Genomic DNA, 20,467 nt, shown 5'->3' on the forward strand with positions numbered 1-20,467 from the left:
AAGGAGAAAATTCAGGGTCCACTATAACTCTAAAATGTACCCATTTCATGGATCAGTTTGATAGGCTCTCCCTCTCTTCCTCTCCGTTAGGTTAGGGTTTTAATCAGTTGACATGGGCAATGAGATGACACCCACAGTCTTTACATTTGGTTTCAGTTTTTGTTTTAAAGCTCTGCCTTTTTCTTTGTGTTTTAAAGCATTTTGTCTTCTTGTCTTAATCTCAAGATCACCTCTCCCCAAAATAGAACCTCAAAGGTCCCAATCCAGAAATAGAACAAATAAATTACATAAACAAATGAATCAATAAATAAACAGGTGGGAGTTCATAACGTACAAATCATTTGCAAAGAAATGTATCCTCCCCTGAACATGAATAAATACACATCTTCAAACAAAGATCCCCAGAGAGATAGTTTAAAGCTTTTGGTCTAAAATCAAGTCATTGTTATCATCAACATTTGTATCAAGGATCACTTCACAGCCTTTTATACATTAGCAATAAATAAGCAGTAGAACATATATATTTTTTCCTACAAAATCTATTGAAGCACTAACAGATACATCCCCTCTAAAAGTGTCTGTCAACTGGTTTTCAGTTGATTTCCGCCCGCCCCTCCCCACAATATTATCATTGGTTGCCTTTAATATCTGCCTATATGTGCCCAAGTATGCTTCATTTCACTCGTGAAGTTCCATGCCTTTATCAAACACTATTCTGTGGTACACTAGACAGAACAGTGTGTACTGAATCTTTATGGGTTGGTTAATATGCAAGAGAATAAATCTTTCCCCACACTCATTCGATCTCACTTTTCCTCTCCTGTCACATACACACCATCCATATCTCACACACAGGTATACGGGCAATCATGTATGGAAGCATGCCTGAATGCACACGCTCGCACAGTACCTTTCTTGCTCTACCAGTCTTTCTATATATCTATCCAGAAAACCTAGCACAAACACAGTTATCCAACTGTTCCTCTCTGACAATTGTGCATTGGTTTGGTTGGTATTTGGTATGTCTGTGTCAAAAAGTTTCGCTTTTGGTATTCAGTTTTGGCTTTTTCACGACATTCTTGATCAAAGAAAAGTTTGGAAGCTACATTTTCACAGTATTCTTTCCAACAACCTAATGAAAAAAGCACTACAACAAAAAAGAACCCAGACAAGATATGAAAATAGGCAATAAATCACCCCGTCAAGTAGAAAGCAATGAGACAAAGTCATACAGCAATCGATAGACAGACCATGAAAAGCAAAAACAAAAAATATATATTTTAAAATTCAGTTCCGCGAGGTCATTAGCTATTCCGTCCAGGAAAAGGCTGAACAAAGGAGGTCACAAATGGAGGAGGGAGGAGAGAATGAGAGGGAAAGCCTCTGTCTCAGACTGTGACAGACAGGGCTTGACCCCTCCCTCTCTCTTCCTCCTCCTCTTCGTCTACAACGTGTTGTATTTGGTTTTTGGTTTCTTATCTGTTCAGTTTAGTTGCTCATACGGAGGTTTTGGTTAGTTTTTTTTTTGGTTTGGGTCCTCCGTTCCAGCTTTCTCCTCGGTTTTCCCCTGCAGTTTTCAACAGATCCTTTTTTTGCCTTTGACTTCTCTGGGTAGTCTTCTTGTTTTCTTCTCTTCTTTTTTGGCCCTTTCACCCCATCTTTCGAGGCAAAGGAGAGGGACAGAAGGGATGGAGGGCAGGGGGTTGGGGACTGGGAGGGATGCTGTCACTTTTTTTTGGTGTGGAGTCGTCCTGTTATTGGGTATTTGGTTTTTGACACTGCTGAGGTTTCTGTCTGAACACTTGTTTCCCGGCTCTTCCAGTCGGGAGAAACAATGCTTTGGTATCCAAGAGTGACTGACTGGAAGTGAATGATATGAAGTTGGTGGAATTATATGGAAATGATATACACTACCGTTCAAAAGTTTGGGGTCACTTAGAAATGTATTTGTTTTTTTATCCATTTAAATGAACATCAAATTGATCAGAAGTAGTAGTACACAGTAGTATACAGCGTTGTACTAAATCTTCAGTTTCTTGGCAATTTCTTGCATGGAATAGCCTTCATTTCTCAGAACAAGAATAGACTGATGAGTTTCAGAAGAAAGTGCTTTGTTTCTGGCCATTTTGAGCCTGTAATCGAACCCACAAATGCCGATACTCCAGATACTGAACTAGTCTAAAGAAGGCCCGTTTTATTGCTTCTTATATCAAAACAAGTTTTCAGCAGTGCTAACATAATTGCAAAAGGGTTTTCTAATGATCAATCAGCCTTTTAAAATGATAAACTTGGATTAGCTAACACAAGGTGCCATTGGAACACTGGAGTGATGGTTGCTGATAATGGGCCTCTGTACGCCTATGTAGATATTCCATTAAAAATCAGCCGTTTCCTACAATAGTCATTTACAACATTAACAATGTCTACACTGTATTTCTGATCAATTTGGTGTTATTTTAATAGACAAAAATAGCTTTTCTTTCAAAAACAAGGACATTTCTAAGTGACCCCAAACTTTTGAATGGTAGTGTATTTAAAAAAAACAGGCAAACAAATATAATGAAAGGCATAAAGGATTATTTTAGTTCAACATCTCAATACATTCTAGTGTAGTGTAGTGTAGTGTAGTGTAGTGTGTGTGTGTGTGTGTGTGTGTGTGTGTGTGTGTGTGTGTGTGTGTGTGTGTGCTTGAAGCAACAGGCAGTAGAGTACATTTTGGTGTTCATATACAGTCAGGTCCATCCTTATTGGCACCCTTGATAAAGGTGATAAAAAAAATGGTATAAAATAAATTATAAAAATACTGAGCTATTTTGTTGTTTTCTTTAAACAAGGAGAAATTATATTTTACACTAATACAATTGCTCAGAGAAATATATATTTTTTAACATGTAATACAAGAAAATCTAAAAAAGATAGTGGTCAGAATTATTGTTTAAAATACTCTAGCACCCTCACGTTGCGAGGATAACTACACTGAGCCTTCAAACAACAATTTTTCAATGGGATTCAAGTCCGGAGACTGAGATGGCCATTGCAAAATGTTGATTTTGTGGTCAATTAACCATTTCTATGTGGATTTTGATTAGTGCTTGGGGTTATTGTCTTGCTGGAAGTTCCACTTGCTGCCAAGTGTCAGCCTCCTGGCAGAGGCAACCGGGTTTTCGGTAAAAATGCCCTGGTACTGGGTAAAGTTCATGATGCCGTTGACCTTAACAAGGGCCCCAGGACCAGTGGAAGCAAAATAGCCCCATAACATCAAAGATCCACCACCATATTTTACCATTGGTATGAGGTACTTTTACGCATATGCTTCGGTTTTTCAACACCAAACCCACCACTGGTGTGCTTGGCCAAAGAGCTCTATGTTCAGATAACATGAAAATGGATCTCTTTGGCCACGCACACCAGTGGTGAAAACGTTCCTCATACGGTAAAATAGGGTGGTGGATCATTGATGTTAAGGGACTATTCCAGCAACACAATAACCCCAACCACCCCAACCACTAAATCCATAAAGAAATGGTTAATTGACCACACATCCACATTTTGCTATGGCCATCTCAGTCTCCAGACTTGAACCCCATTGAAAACCTGTGGTTTGAATTGAAGATGGAAGGCCATAAGCGCAGACAAATTATATCAAGGATCTGGAGAGATTCTGTATGGAGAAATGGTCAAAGATCCCTCCCAACGTGTTCTCCAATATCATAAAACATTTTAGAAAAAGGCTCAGCGTCCTTACAAGGGGAGGATGCTGGAGTATTGAAAACAGGGGTGCCAATAATTTTGACCCCTATCTTTATTTGTATTTTTTTGTATTGCTAGTTAAACAGAATCTCTTTCTCTGAGCAATTATTCGTATAACATAACTTCCCATTTTTTTGTTGCATACAATATAGCCCAGTATTTTAATAATTCATTTTACAGAGTAATTATTGCTCATCTTTATCAAGGGTGTCAATAATTTGAGTCCACTGTATAAAATAAGTTATGAAACAAAGGAGGCAATAATATCCAGGCTGTATCACAACCGGCCGTGATTGGGAGTCCCATAGGGCGGCGCACAATTGGTCAAGCGTCATCCGGGTTTGGTCGGGGTAGGCCGTCATTGTAAATAAGATGTTGTTCTTAACTGACCTGCCTAGAAAAATAAAAATATCTCATCATATTAAACAAATATTGAAGATAATAACCCTAATGATGATGATGATAATTACGATGATCATTAGAAAAATCAGAAATAAGAAAATAAACCACAAAATAAGTTGGAAAGTTACTAATTGTTATTAGTCTGACTGCTAAATCCACAACACAGTTTAATACTGTAACTAGGTTAAAACTGTAGAGCCACTAGAGAGGTAGGTAGAGATATGTGGGAGGACTGACACTACTAAGATATCTATATCAAATCATTTGCTATGACATAACCCAAAGCTCAAATCATATAAAATACTAAAAGTAAGCGTTGTAAAAGTGTTGAAAACAAAACTTTAAAATAATATATTATGATGAAATGATACATGTTTTTGGCCTTGTTAAGTGTGGTTGATGTGCTGATCCTGGACAGATCAGAATCATAAGTCTTTTAAGTAAAGCTTTTCTCTCCGTTTTTTTGGTTTCAGTTTTTGGTATTTCGGTTTTGGAGATTTTGGCATGTTTGTCATTTTTGTCTTTGTGTGTTTTTCCCCTGTAGGTTTTTTAAAAATGTGGTTCTCTTTCCATCCATCTGCTGAAGCTTGTTGAAAGTCTTTTCTTTCCTTCTTTTCCTGTCCTTGCCACCCATCTCTCTCTCAGTCTTAGTTCAGTTCTCATCCCTGCCCTCTTTTTCATCAGGTTTTTCAGCTCATTTGTTCTTTTCCAGAGAAAGGAGTAAATGAACATTAGCATTCACTGTGTTCCACAATGCCACCTCTCCAACTGTATAGATATATATATTTTTTGGTTTAAATCTCCACCGTTCTCCTGTTCTCTCCTCCTCTCCATTCTTCCTCGCTCTCTTCTTCCTCTTTCAATCTGTGTATTTTTTTTTGGCTTTGAAAGACTCCGGGAGAGTGAGAGGAGGCGACAAATGGAGGGAGAGAGAGATGGCTTTGGTTGAAAGGTGAGGTGTTTCTGTAAAGCTCCACTAAAACTCCTCCTCCTCCTTCTGATAGGATCCTTTGGGTTGTGTCGTCGTCACTCGGCCATGGCCCCGCCAAGCGGCGGCGGTGAGGCTTCGCTGAACGAGCCGAAGGAGGCGGGGCTGGAGCAGGGAGAGGCAGAGCAGGAGTCGACGTCCATGCCACTGGCGCCGGGGGGTGGAGAGGCTCCCCTGGGACCGCCGACCAAACCCACGCCGGCTTGGTGGGACGCCATAGGCAGGAGGGTGTGGCGGTTGAGGAATAGGGAGGGGCGAACCCCCGCCCCGCCCAGGATCATCTGACCTCTGGCCTCAAGACTGGAAATGGGCAGCTGCCCACCACTGGCAGCCAGAGCTGAACCATGATAGAGTTACAGGGGACGGGGTGAGAGAGGCAGGTGGAAGGATTGGTGGGGGAAGAGAAAGGTAGAGGAGAAAGAATAAGTGAATACACCTACCAGAGATACATCGGCATCGATTTGGGTGACACTGTAACTGATGACATGGTGAGATGAAGGATGGTGATGATGAAGGTGAGACATTGCAACAGATGAGAGAACGTGGTATGAGTAGAGCAAGGAGAGCTTAGCCAGTCAGAGCTTACAGTAAAACGCCTGGCACATACACACAGACACACACGACACTCCCATGATCTACTTGGTGGTGATATGGATGGAATGGGATGGTGTGAAGACATGCAATTTCAACTGATCTGAATTCGCATGTTGAAATGATGGCAAATGGAGGGACATCCTCTTTTCTGACTTGAGATCTGCACGCTTAAGTCAAAATTGGATCCTATTGACACCAAGTCACGATTTACGCCAGGCAGTGTTGCGCGTGCTTATCAGAAGTCAGAATACAGTCCATAATCTGGATACACACCGATTTTGTCAGACAAACACACCTTGCATTGTGGCCAGGTGATTGCTGCTGACGAGAGCCTGGTTCATCCCTGTGCTTACTCCCATCATTGTGTTCCTGGAATATGTATGGATCCATATTCCCCCATGTGCACATACACACACATTCACACATGCAGAGATAGAGAAAAGGACCAAGAGGGTTAAGTGAAAGCTCATTAATCAAACACCCTCAGGTTTTTCTATTAAGGATACACAACATGTTTTCAATTCATGCATTGGCCTGGGTCTGACTCTGGGTTGACAAATATTCATGTTTCTTCATATGTGTGAGAACTTTCAGATTTGCTGCTAAACAGGTGGGGTGACATGACATTCCCCATGTAGCCCCATACCACGAATTCCCAGCAAGTCAGTAAATATCACCTCATCCAGTCTCAAAGTTGACTTTATTGGCTGCGGACACAGTTTAGCAGATATTGAGGATTCAGTGTTAGGAGTCAGTGTTCTATTGAGCAGTAGTCGTTGAGTGTGCAAGGGACAGAGAGGATAGAGTATAATTATATAATTAGGGGACACTAACCCAGCGAATATGAAAGTGTGTTTGTTGAGTATGAGGGATTGTTCAGTGTTAGATTGAGTAAGTGTAGAGTAGTAGATAGAGAGATAGAGAGAGAGAGAGAGAGAGAGAGAGAGAGACAAACAAGACACTCACCCAGCGTTCAGGCTGTGGGTACTGAGGGTGGAAGGAGCGGGGCTGGCTGTGCTGTGTGGAGGCGGAGTCCTAGAGGAGGGGGTGGAGCTGGTGGATGCAGAGCCACAGTGGGTCAGAGGGCAGGTCACCGAGGGTAATGGACTGGTCACTGAGAAAGAGAGCGCGAACCATCAGTGGTAATATGAATGGTATACAGTACATTTGGTTACATTGCTAGGTTTTCCCAATGTCCATGGTACTGGGCATCTGCACTCGTCTCTATGTCTTAATCCACTAAAGGGAATTTAGACCTCTGGCACTTATGGCCTAGCTTCACAAAAACACAAATGTATCCAAAAATCTATTTCCTCACCTGTTGTGCTGAGGCTGGTGGCAGCCTGGTGCAGCCCCTGACTGGACACCTGGAGGGAGAGGAACAGAAAGAAAGAAAGAAAGAAAGAAAGAAAGAAAGAAAGAAAGAAATAAAGAAAGAAAGAAAGAAAGAAAGAAAGAAAGAAAGAAAGAAAGAAAGAAAGAAAGAAAGAAAGAAAGAAAGAAAAGGAGCGGTGGATAGGCCGTGAGGAGGAGAGAGAGAAGAAACATGCTCTCATGGTGTAACTGTGATGACGTGTGGGTTGGTCTGTAACATTTGGCACCTCATACAACAGTGTAGTCATTTGCACGGTGCTGAGAGTGGAGCAGTGCAGGATGGGTTAGGCCACAGGGTCACACATGGGGTCATGCAGAGGGAGGGGGGCAAGTCCATAGATCCAGAGAGTCAAAGATCTATTCCTCTCATGATGCCTGACTTGTATTTATACAGTTTGTTTCCAAACTAAGGAACAGGGAGGCAAAGGACCAAAGGCCTGCCAATGAGAGGCATGGTGGGGAGAGTGGGGATGGGGTGAGTGCGGGGTCATACCATGTGCGGGCTGTAGCAGGGGGTTTTGTGCGTCATGGAGGGGGGCTGGCTGGGCAGGGGAGGGGTGGCACTGCAAGGGTTGATGCGCTTCTCTTTCTGGCGCCGGTTGCAGAACCAGACCCGAATCACCTCCTTCTCCATGTTGAGCTGCTGGCCCATCAGGAGAATCTCCTCTGAGTTAGGCTTCTGGTTCTGGAGGGAACACAGTCAAAAATCATGGTCAATCATGTTGTCAGAGGCCACAAACATTTTATATCGCATAAAGCTGACATGTTGTCAATGTTACATTCAACAGTTTCAGCAATATTTAGAAAATACCAAGCAAGGGTAAATATTTATTTACGTTAAATGAAATGTTCATCCAAAAGTGAAATAAACTGTTGTGAACAGAGTCATTGTTTTATGTACTCCACTGTGAGTGCAGGGTAGGGAGTAGAATGTCATTTGAGTGTGTTCCTTAGGAGTCTGTTGTGGGACGTATCTCTTTCTCACCAAGATGAAATTGCGCTCTAAGGCCACGCGGACGTTGGTCTCGATGCTGGTGCGTTTCTTCCTGCGACGCCCCGGCATGCCCTCAAACCCCATCATGGGGGAGGAGAGAGAGTTCGGGCTGGGAAGCATGCTGTCTATCGCCATGGTCTCCGCATCGTTTAGCCACTTCTCAAGCAGAGGCTTGAGCTTGCACATGTTCTTAAAGCTCAGGTTTAGGGCCTCGAAGCGAGAGATGGTGGTCTGGCTGAAGTCATTCCCATACAGTTTCCCCATCGCCATGCCTACGTCACCCTGAGGGAAGAGAGAATTTGTGTTAAACAGTCATCTTCATTCTGGCCTCTAGCTCCTCCTGCCCCCCCTCACTGCAAACACACATACACACTCTGACCCACGCACACACACACCAACACACACTCTGACCCATATGTAGTCTAGCTTGATCAAATTGCTCATGGTTCTCTTGCCCTTTTATCACAATACACACACGCACACACCCACGCACGCATACAAACGTACCTGTGTGAAGCCCAGTTTGATGCGTCTCTGTTTGAAGGTGCGGGCGAACTGCTCCAGCTCCTCCAGGTCACTGGGCTCCTCGCCGTGAGGGCCAGAGGTCACTGAGGTCATGGGGGCTGCCGAGGCCCCGGAGGTCACCCCGACATCCCCGCTCTTGTCCCTCTGTAAAGATGAGAGGCCATCACCATGGCGACGCTACAGTACGGGAGACATAAACCCATATCATTCCTGCGGAATGGCGAGGGGTGGCTGGCACACTGACATTAGCCATGTTTAAACTGTGGATCAATTCAAACACACTCTGGGTTACGGGTTTGGTGTTTGATTAGATCAGCGTTTGGATCAATGCACCAGCACTGATTCCACAGAGCTCTTTGTTTTCTGCTTGTAGAGGCAGATCCCTACCCTACTTACAAGTATGTAGTACAGTATGTTATAAAGTCCAGTCTCAACACACACACACACATATGTGGTGTGGTGGTTTTCAATAATACTATACCTGTGCTTGCAGTCCCAGCCTGGGTGGAATAGTTAGAAGACTCCCCTGGCTTTGCTGATGTTGAGGTAGCGGAATTAAATTAGGTGTCGAGAGCAAACCTAAGGAACACAACGGAGAAGCCGTTAACACTATTAAAGTATTGTAATTCAATGAACACTACTTTATTGTTTTTTAACTGTATTGTTACAACTTTATTCTAACTTGTTTTAGAACTAAGCAGTTAGATCAGAACACCCAAGCTATACATGATGTTTTGTGCCAAGAGGAAGTGACAGTGTTGATGATGGTGGTTCCCACTTACTTAGTAGGTCCCACTTACCCTGCTGCCCCTGTTGTCCCTGGGCCTGAGGCAGGAGGAACTGAGGAGACTGCAGGTGGTGGCCGGGCATCAGGACTAACTGCTGCAGCTGCAACAGCTGCTGGATATCCTACAGGAGGAAGCGAGAGAGAGAAAAGGGTCAACGAGTCATGTATGATTTCTGAACAGAGCAACATACACACAATACAATGCAAAGAAATTAGCAAACAACCCAAATGTGCACAGCCCCAACCTTCAAAGTAATAACACCTAAGAGTATATAGAGAAACACTTCTGACAGAGAAGTGTTGGTTAGTGAGTTAGATTGGCTTAAAGCTGGTCATATCTGATCCGTGACTGGCCGCTCCTACCTGGGCGGTGAGCTGGATAGGCTGAGAGAGGGTGAGCTGGGGTGGGGCTTGCTCCTGTTTGGTCAGCTGTTGTTGCTGCTGCTGCTGATTGGCTTGGGCGGCTGCGTGAGCGGCATGAGCAGCATGAGCCGCGTTGGACTGCTGCACCGCAGCGGCCAGGAGCTGAGCCTGGGCCTGCTGAAGCAACAGCTGCTGCTGCGCAGGCAAGAGGGCAGCCAGCTGAGGAAGAGGCGGGAAGAAGAGGAGGTGGTGGAGGAGAGGGTAGGGTTTGCCCAAAGAGAGGAGGTGAAAAAGCAGAAGAGATAGAGAAAAAGAATAGTGTCACCCAGCGTTTGAGCAGGCAGTAAGAGGCAGAAGGGATGAATTCCATTTTAATTCAGTCAATTCAGGAATGAGGAAGATTGGAATTTGAATTTCCGTTTACTTTCTTAATTGACAGAATTGAATGAAAATGGAATTCACTCCAACCTTGGTGAGATGCAAGCAAGAGCATGAGCGAAGCAGAAAATGCTTACTGTCCATCACCCTAACCGCCTACACATTACATCTGTGCCAGTGCTTACCCCTGCCAGCTGACTCCCTGCCAACATGAGTTGTGTGTGAGGGTGAGGCGTCTGCTGCTGGGAAGGAGGCGGCACATGGGTGGAGATCATCTCAGGTACTGCCTCACTTTTACTCTGCAGGGTGAATAATATCAAAACATTGAATAAGGTTAAAGCTCAAAAGAATAATCATAAAAATGTTTTTGGGGATCTGGTACACAAGCCTCATTTTAGTTGCCAAAATGGGTCCCTTAAATAGACAGAAATACGGTCCAGAAATAACCTGATTGGAGCAAAAACATATATTTAGAGTTTTTCCACATTTTGTTACGTTACAGCCTTATTCTAAAATTGATCAATCTACACACAATACCCCATAATGACAAAGCAAAAACAGCTTTTTAGAAATTGTTGCAAATGTATTAAAATAAAAAAAACTAAACATTTTACATTTACATAAGTATTCAGACCTTTTACTCAGTACTTTGATGAAGCACCTTTGGCAGCGATTACAGCCTCGAGTCTTGGGTATTGTCACGCCCTGAGCCCTCAGAGTTCTCTGTGGTGTTTTAGGTCAGGGTGTGATTAGGGGGGTTTTCTAGTATTTGTATTTCTATGTTTGTTTTTGCGTATGGTTCCCAATGATTACCGTTGTCTCTAATTGGGGATCATACTTAAGTTGTCCTTTGTTCCCACCTGTTTTGTGGGATATTGTTTTGTGTGTGTGCATGTTGCACCACAAGGGGCAGTCGGCTGAGCAGCGGAGAGTGCCAGAGCCCGTCTGGGAGTCGGTGGAGGAGTTTAATGAGGGATCCCGGAGAGAGGTGTTGGCGAGGAGTATGCTGCAGCGCAGGCATGCTGAAGAGCGTGTCATCAGTCCGGTGCCATCTGTGCCGGCAACACGCACCAGGCCTCCAATGCGCCTTCCCAGCCCGGTACGTCCTGTGCCGGCTCCCCGCACTCGCCCTGAAGTGCGTCATCAGTCCGGTGAAACCTGTGCCGGCTCCACGCACTAGGCCTTCAGTGCGCCTCCCAGCCCGGTACGCCCTGTGCCGGCTCCACACCCTCGACCTGAGGAGTGTGTCATCAGTTCAGGCACGGTGTCCAGTACCGCTCCTAGGCTGAAGCCTTCCTCTGCGCCTATGCCCAGTCCAGGCACGGTGTCCAGTCCCGCTCCATGGCAGGAGCCTTCCTCTGCACCGATGTCACGCCCTGACCATAGAGAGCCCTCTGGGTTCTATATGGTGTTTTAGGTCAGGGCGTGATTAGGGGAGTTTTCTAGTATTTGTATTTGTACGTTTGTTTTTGTGTATGGTTCCCAGCTGATTATCGTTGTCTCTAATTGGGGATCATACTTAAGTTGTCCTTTGTTCCCACCTGTTTTGTGGGATATTGTTTTGTGTGTGTGCATGTTGCACCACGGCTTTAACGTTCGTTGTTTGAGGTTTAACTTTGTATTAAATATGTGGAACTCAACTCACGCTGTGCCTTGGTCCGCTCATTTCGACGATCGTGACAGGTATGACGCTACAAGCTTGGTACACCTGTATTTGGGGAGTTTCTCCCATTCTTCTCTGCAGATCCTCTCAAGCTCTGTCGGGTTGGATAGGTAGTGTTGCTGCACAGCTATTTTCAGGTCTCTCCAGAGATGTTCAATCGGGTTCCAGTCCGGGCTCTGGCTGGGCCACTCAATTGATTGTGGCCTGTGAACTGTTGTCCCACTCCTGATTAAATGTTGTCCCACTCCTTTTCAATGGCTGTGCGAAGTTGCTGGATATTGGTGGGTACTTGAACACGTCAATCCAGAGTATTCCAAACATGCTCAATGGATGACATGTCTGGTGAGTATGCAGGCCGTGGAAGAACTGGGACATTTTCAGCTTCCAGGAATAGTGTACAGATCCTTGCGACATGGGGCCGTGCATTATCATGCTGAAACATTAGGTGATGGCGGTGGATGAATGACACGACAATGGGCTCAGGATCTCGTCACAGTATCTCTGTGCATTCAAATTGCCATCGATAAAATGCAATGTTGCTCGGTGTCCGTAGCTTATGCCTGCACATACCATAACCCCACCGCCACAATGGGGCACTCTGTTCATTGACATCAGCAAACCACTCGCCCACACGACGCCATACACGTGGTCTGCGGTTGTGAGGCCGGACGGATGTATTGCCAAGTTCTCTAAAACAAGGTTGGAGGTGGCTTATGGAAGAGAAATGAAGATCAAATTTCCTGGCAACAGCTCTGGTGGCCATTCCTGCAATCAGCATAGCAATTCCACTCTCACTCAACACTTGAGACATCTGTGGCATTGTGTTGTGTGACAAAACTGCACATTTTAGAGTGGACTTTTATTGTCCCCAGCACAAGGTGCACCTCTGTAATGAGGCTGCTTAACCAGCTTCTTGATAATGCACACCTGTCAGGTGGATGGATTATCTTGGCAAAGAAAAATGCTCACTAAAATTAACACCCGCCAAATGCGGGTAGATTTAGGTATTAGCGGGTAAGAATGGCTATTTCACCAGCCACGTTGGCAGGTGGTACATTTTCAGGGCTCTAGAGTGGGCGCATTACATTACACAAAATAGTCAAAAGTCAAGTATTAGAATATGTGCAAAGTATTTCTGCTGTTTTGTTCCATATCTGCTAATCGCACAAAGAAATACAAATCCTAGATCCCACCTTGCGCAGCAACAGCTTTGTGCACTGTGAGTGAAGCGCTGATAGATACAAGGAGCTTGCACAAGCATAATAGTTGGTATAATTTACTCAAGTCAGCAAAGTCCTCCGGTTTCTTGGCTTAATACATTGTTTTGTTCACAAGCTTGGCTGTTTTCAAATGTTAGTTTGAATCTTCTGCTTCAACTGATAGCGAAGAGAAGCGTTCTATTACTAGTCACATCCCAAATCTTACCACGGTAACCTCCCTCCCTTAAATGGGCAGTTGAATTTTTTTAATCATCTGATATTTGGGGTAAAAGACACAGGTCACAAACATTATTTTTTTTTAGCAAAATACCACATTACTTCTTAATAATACATTTCTTGTTTTAGAAACATTACAAAGCATGGTCATCAGTTTTTTGTATGTAATTATAGCAAAAATATATTCAGGCTGGTAAAAAATCTGAGGGCCTGGCAGGTTTTTTTCCATCTACATGACACAGTGGCAGTGAATTTTAGGCCCTGATGTTGCATTTATATTTTTGTTTAGTGGATATGTGACTCGTTTCAGGAAACTAGGCGTAGGTCCCGCTTCATTACTTCACAGGAGAGGAATTTGAACATAAACATGAATTTGTTTGTTAAAAAAAGAAATGCCTTCTGGAACATGTGAACTTTTATTTGCCTTAACAAATGTGTATGTCATCTGGAAATACAAATAAAATTGTTAAATGATGAGCCGAATTAGTTTAGCCACAGAGAAAGTCAGGAATCTTCCCGCTAGCCATGATTGGCTGAGACAATGGATGGGCTGAACATGTCAAGAGATGAGTTCGGATTGGTCTGCCATGTAGCATGCTTCGGTCTATAACATGAGCTGCTTAGTATGTGTAGGTAATCCTTTCTAACGCAGATTTTTTTTAAAGATATCACAAAGAACTGCAAAAGTGTTGCTAATGGACCGAGTTTTGAAATCAGTGGAATGTCCGGTGGAAGCAGAGTATGATAGCTAACGAGATGGAGAAAATTCTGGCGTTTGATTGCAAATATGCAGGCGGAGTCTCAAAGGTGGTGTTACAAGTTTATCAACTTACAAAGCATAATTACTAGGGATGCACGATATATCGGCAAGCATATCAGAATCAATATGTCTAGTTTAGTTTAACGCCAATGTTAAAAACCGATGTCAAAGTTACAGCGCATACCTATATAACTTATATAACGTAATAACGGCAAATAGAATTTTGCGCTACACATGCAACAGCATTCCTAACCTAGCCCACACAATGTCTGCTGTGTGGATCGAGCAGCCAACAAGTCATTTGAAAGAGTAAGAACATTTCAGCGAGACAACTCAAAGACGAAATCCATTAAAGCCAAGATAATGGAATTCGTTGCCCTTGACAATCAACCGTACTCTGTCGTGGGTAATGTTGGCTTCGCCGACTGGTCGAGCACCGGTACACACTACCAAGTGCGCTATTTTTCAGATGTTGCCCTACCGGAGTTACAAAGTAATAGTGTCACTGCTATTAGCTTCACGACATACATACTATGGAACGCCGTTCAGGTATTTGCGTGTCAAAAAAGATACAGTAGCACTGTCAAAGCTGTACAAAACAATGTCTTTACAATACTGAGTTGGTAATAAAGCATAATTTGTTCGACAGCAACTTCTGGGATAGCTAGCTTTAGCTTGGTACCTAGCTAGCACAAATACAACCAGCCTGCAAACAATGACCAGTAGAAACTGCAGTCATTTTCATTATTCTTAGCAACTGCAGTCATTTTCATTATTCTTAGCAATGATTTAAGAATCCTTGTGAGTAAGTATTAGCTAGGTTGCCACTTGTTGTTCACCTATTGAAATGAACTTCAGTTCATGAAAATAAATAGCTTGCCAGCTACTTAACCCTGTTGCCCAAAGCTAAAGATATTAGCAGCCAGATAGCGTCATCTGTCTAGTGACGCTCGACCGGACCGGTTTAAGTGTTGTGAAGCTAGCCACAATAAGATTTAGGCACAATAGTGGAGTTTGTGGTTTGCCTTCAAAATAAGCATATGTGATTGACAGTGATCCAAATGAATACAAATAGTAGAATTATGCCATACTTTTATTTTGAAGGCTACCCGCAAAGTCCACTATTGTGGCTAATCCTTATTGTGGCCAGCTTCACGTAGATGGGTCCGACAACCATTCATCAAATAAGAACGGTCTTATAAATTTGGGTTATTTTAGATGAGGATACCTAGCTATCTAGTGTTATTTGACATGTTTCTTTTTTGACACGCAAAGACCCAAACGGCATTCTACAGAAATCCTGGTTGAGAATGAAACGACTGAACAAATGAACAACAAAACGGCACAGCAAGTAAGTGAAAGAAATAGGTTTTAATTATGTTTGACTGGTAATGGGGACATCGTAAATGCCAACAAAATAACTTTTTGGTCAGTGTGATGTGTGTGTGTGTGTGTGTGTGTGTGTAACCTTGATTTACAGTAACTAGGCAAGTCAGTTAAGAACAAATTCTATTTACAATGACGGCCCGGACGACGCTGGGCCAATTGTGCGCCGCCCTATGGGACTCCCAATCACGGCCGGATGTGATACAGCCTGGATTAGAACCAGGGACTGTAGTGACGCCTCTTGCACTGAGATGCAGTGCCTTTAGACCGCTGCATTCATGTGGTGTGTTAGCTATTTAATTGTACTATAATTCTTAAAAGGCTGCACATTTTTTATATCGGTTATTTTTGGCAAGGAAAATGTTGGATATCGCATCACTGATAATTACTTTCCCATTGTTCCTCAACTGTAGTGTATGATATACCATTGTCTAGCTCTGGAGTCTCTACTTTTATCCAATGTAAAAAACATAATTTCAAATTTTGCTACATAAGACCGAATCAAGCCAGTGGGTCACATAAACAGTGCCTTCGGAAAGTATTAAGACCCCTTGGCTTTTTCCACATTTTGTTAGGTTGCCTTATTGTAAAATATATTTTTTTTTAGCAAAAACAGTTCAATTAAATTTTTTGGCTGATTTCTTCAAAATAAAAAACAGAAATATCACATTTACATTAGTATTCAAACCCTTTACTCAGTACTTTCTTGAAGCACCTTTGGCAGCGTTTACAGCCTTGAGTCTTCTTGGGTATGACACTACAAGCTTGGCACACCTCTATTTGGGGAGTTTCTCCCATTCTTCTCTGCAGATCCTCTCAAGTGCTGTCACATTGGATTGGGAGCGTTGCTGCAAATCTATTTTCAGGTTTCTCCAGAGATGTTCGATCGGGTTCAAGTACGGGCTCTGGCTGGGCCACTCAAGGATATTCAGAGACTTGTCCTGAAGCCACTCCTGCGTTGTCTTGGCTGTGTGCTTACGGACATTGTCCTGTTGGAAGGTGAACCTTCGCCCCCAGTCTGAGGTCCTGAGTGTTCTGATGCAGGTTTTCATCAAGGATCTCTCTGTACTTTGCTCAGTTCATCTTCCCCTCAATCCTGACTAGTCTCCCAGTCCCTGCCACTGAAAAACATCCCAACAGCATGATGCCGTCACCACCATGCTTCACCGTAGGGATGGTGCCAGGTTTCCTCTAGACGTGACGCTTGGAATTCGGCCAAAGAGTTCAATCTTGGTTTCATCAGACCAGAGAATCTTGTTTATCACGGTCTGAGAGTCTTTAGGTGCCTTTTGGTAAACTCCAAGCGGGCTGAAATGTGCCTTTTACTGAGGGGCGGCAGGTATCCTAGTGGTTAGAGCATTGGGCCAGTAACCAAAAGGTGCTGGATCGAATCCCCAAGCTGACAAGGTAAAAATCTGTTGTTCTGCCCCTGAACAAGGCAGTTAAACCAAATTTCCCCAGTAGGCTGTCATTATAAATAAGAATTTCTTCTTAACCTCTAATGACTCCCCATCCCGCATGAGAGAGCGTAAACTGATACTAATTAGCATAACGCAACGGACATAAATATTCCTAGAAAATATTCCCATTCATGAAAATCACAAGTGAAATATATTGAGACACAGCTTAGCCTTTTCTTAATCACCCTGTCATCTCAGATTTTCAAAATATGCTTTACAGCCAAAGCTAGACAAGCATTTGTGTAAGTTTATCGATAGCCTAGCATAGCATTTTGTCCAGCTAGCTGCAGGTAACTTGGTCACGGAAATCAGAAAAGCAATCAAATTAAATAGTTTACCTTTGATGAGCTTCGGATGTTTTCACTCCCGAGACTCCCAGTTAGATAGCCAATGTTCCTTTTTTCCAAAAAATTTATTTTTGTAGGCGAAATAGCTCCGTTTGTTCTTCACGTTTGGCTGAGAAATCACCCGGAAATTGCAGTCACGAAAACGCCGAAAAATATTCCAAATTAGCTCCATAATATCGACAGAAACATGGCAAACGTTGTTTATAATCAATCCTCAAGGTGTTTTTCAAATATCTATTCGATAATATATCCACCGGGACAATTGTTTTTTCAGTAGGACCGATTGGAATAATGGCTACCTCTGTATTTTACCCGACATAAATGCGTAAAACTACGTCACAATGCTGTAGACACCTTGGGAAATACGGAGAAAAAGTAATCTGGTTGATAGCCCATTCACTGCTCAATAGGGATGAATTGGAACGCAACGCTTTCAAAACATGAGGCACTTCCGGATTGGATTTTTCTCAGGCTTTCGCCTGCAATATCAGTTCTGTTATACTCACAGACAATATTTTTTACAGTTTTGGAAACTTTAGAGTGTTTTCTATCCTAAGCTGTTAATTATATGCATATTCTAGCATCTTGTCCTGACAAAATATCCTGTTTACTACGGGAACGTTATTTTTCCAAAAATGAAAATACTGTCACAAAAGGTTTTAACTGACTTGCCTAGTTAAATAAAGGTTAAAACAAAAGGCCTGATTGGTGGAGTGCTACAGAGATGGTTGTTGTTCAGGAAGGTTCTCCTATTGTTGTGTTTATATTTTTGTTCAGTATTTATACATTTGATCAGCATTTTAGCCCTAATGGCACAACACACAGTACAAAATATATTACCATGCATAAAATGTTGAGCTCTTTTGTCTAAATAATTTTAGAATATTCCAAGTTAGCTGAGGATTTCTGACCTGTCCTATCCATCCATCTGCCCATCACTCTTTTTTTCCTCGATCTCCCTCAATTTCTATACATCAATGTCCATAGTCTGTCTTTCTGAAGAGAAAGGAAAAGCTCATTTCCCCCCCTCTTCTGCAGCATGTCTTTATAAAGTGGGCTGTGCAAACACACACACACCGTCTCTCTCGCATGTGAGTGCACTAATTCACTCACCTTGATGCTGCTCAAGGTAGGAGAAAGACTGAAGGGACTCGTTTTCATTGGCTGAACCTGTGATGAGACGAATGGCAACAATAGAATCCATTCAGACACAGAACTTTAAATCTATTCAACTGCGAAGCCATAAACACAGGTGCCATTCCAGATTGACAGAATATCAATTGAATCCATGTGTTTCCTAATCATTTTCACATTAATTCAAACCTATCCAAAAAAAGTACAGCAGTAGGACCTCAGGACAAATTTGGGAATCGAGGTGGTTCTGAACACGGAAATGTCTATAACACTTTGAAATTCACCTTAAAACAGCATCAAACCTTTATACAAAATTATGATTGCGTATGTTCAAAAAAATAATTTAGCCAGATACTGTACATATCTGGTATGTTTTTACCAAATCTAAGCAACATTTATGTTTGTCTGTAGCCTAAGATGAGTTTTTTTGCATTTATGTCCCGGTTTAATATTGCCCGTTGGGTTGACTGGTTAGTCCTTAACTTTTTGGATCTTTGAGGTTCTACTATATGCACAGATAATCTTATTACAACCTTAGAGCAAACGACAGCAATAAATAAAAACACGAATAACAATAAATCAACAACAAATGTAATTTTACAATTAATTCAATTGAAATGACATACCTGATCATTGGCATCAGGACTGTTCCTCTCAGAGTCTGTAAGATAAAATAAAATAAAAAGAGGGTGAGAAAGAGAGAGGAGAAAAGTATAAGATGGAATTCTAATAACCCCGTCATGATCGACTGTAAATACCTCGGGCTGCAGCAAAACCTTAAACAGGTTACTTCAAATTTCAATTACTAACACAGCCCAAGCTGTCTAGTTAAAACACATAGGTGTGTGACAACATGACTCTGAGCAGTGACTTATATGGTGGTATAGTGTCACGTGCATAAGTCATACAAACAAGTCTGACAAAAACATTCTCACTTTCTGTTCGGAAAATGTGAGAAACGTGACCAAAGAAGAAGATTTCAGGTCTCTTATTGTGGATGTGTTGTGTCATAGAGCGGCAGGTAGCCTAGCAGTTAAGCGCGTTGGGCCAGTATCTGAAAGGTCGCTGGTTTGAATCCCTAACTGCGTGAAACATCTGTCAATGTGCCCTTGAGCAAGGCACTTAAACCTTAATTGCTGCTGTAAGTCGCTCTGGATAAGAGCGCCTGCTAAATGACTAAAATGTAAATACATCCAAAAACAACACACCAGATTTGCCCACTCTCCCCAATCAATACGACAACATAAACAGATGTGGACACACACATCATCCTTTCATTCAAACATGAAACAGGCCTAATGATGGCACATGACGATAACTGATATCAAAGCAACACATAATGCAGTCTCAAAATGGTTACCTGTGCTCTCCCCTGGAAAGTCTGCCCCAGGCTTCTCATCCTCTGCTGGTTTTGACATCCTGATATCTGCAGGGGAGAGAAGGAAGCAGGTTAAATATAACATGTTTCCAACTGACAAACATCCCCAGCCCGCCCAGCGTATATGGAGGGATGAGGATGAGAGATTCACAGGGAGAAAAGCTCCCTCACCCTTTCTTCCCCTGCCCTCCATCTCCAATCCTCCTTGGCTCGCACAGTGGCTTCCCCGCTTATGAGTGTCACAGGGACATGTTCAATGTTATGCCGTAACGCATGCTATGCACACAAGGATTGAGAGAGAGGCCACACACTATATTTCCATCAGGCTGGCTTAATGAACGCAAGTGAAATGGTTATGAAACCTGGCGGCACAGATCATGTCTTTTCAAATCTCCCCACCATAAATCCAACTAATCTATTTGTAATAAAGTCAGCGTTGGTAAAGGAATGTGATTTTCTGGAGGGGAAATTGCAGCATGAATAACGCTGTCATATGTTTTTACAGAATCGTTAATAAAATAATTAACGTAAAACATAAATGTGAAAGTGGTATTCAAGATTTCCAAATACATACACAATACAAATTATAATACATATTTCACATAATTGGAGACTAACTCATTTTATATAGGGTAAGTCTATATTTTTGGGAACCTGTGTCAAAAACCTCGAGAATTTAATTGCATAGGCCTAGACAAATGATTTACAACAGGTAATTTTTCTACAATAGATTAGAAGTTCAAATGCA

At 42.6% G+C, this 20,467-nt stretch overlaps 1 protein-coding gene across 4 annotated transcripts in view; it reads right to left on the reverse strand.

Moving 5' to 3' along the window:
• Positions 1-2,422: 2,422 nt before the first annotated feature.
• Positions 2,423-20,467, reverse strand: part of LOC110496210 (POU domain, class 2, transcription factor 2-like) — a 69,550-nt gene continuing 51,505 nt past the window's right edge. For 3 of the 4 annotated variants that reach the window (XM_036952768.1, XM_036952769.1, XM_036952770.1), the window contains exons 2-15: positions 19,702-19,767; positions 18,968-19,002; positions 18,321-18,377; positions 10,341-10,454; positions 9,778-9,996; positions 9,410-9,536; positions 9,109-9,206; positions 8,610-8,804; positions 8,094-8,384; positions 7,602-7,793; positions 7,053-7,101; positions 6,701-6,848; positions 6,030-6,103; positions 2,423-5,477 (exon numbers count right to left, since the gene is read on the reverse strand). In XM_036952768.1, the coding sequence (XP_036808663.1) occupies positions 5,179-5,477; positions 6,030-6,103; positions 6,701-6,848; positions 7,053-7,101; positions 7,602-7,793; positions 8,094-8,384; positions 8,610-8,804; positions 9,109-9,206; positions 9,410-9,536; positions 9,778-9,996; positions 10,341-10,454; positions 18,321-18,377; positions 18,968-19,002; positions 19,702-19,767 (1,964 nt within the window). In that variant the 3' untranslated portion in view covers positions 2,423-5,178. The remainder of the gene's footprint in view (positions 5,478-6,029; positions 6,104-6,700; positions 6,849-7,052; positions 7,102-7,601; positions 7,794-8,093; positions 8,385-8,609; positions 8,805-9,108; positions 9,207-9,409; positions 9,537-9,777; positions 9,997-10,340; positions 10,455-18,320; positions 18,378-18,967; positions 19,003-19,701; positions 19,768-20,467) is intronic. The other variant, XM_021571981.2, reaches the window with a different exon arrangement.

This window comes from Oncorhynchus mykiss, chromosome 18 (assembly GCF_013265735.2).
Source record: "Oncorhynchus mykiss isolate Arlee chromosome 18, USDA_OmykA_1.1, whole genome shotgun sequence".
Classification (NCBI taxonomy): Eukaryota; Metazoa; Chordata; class Actinopteri; order Salmoniformes; family Salmonidae; genus Oncorhynchus; species Oncorhynchus mykiss.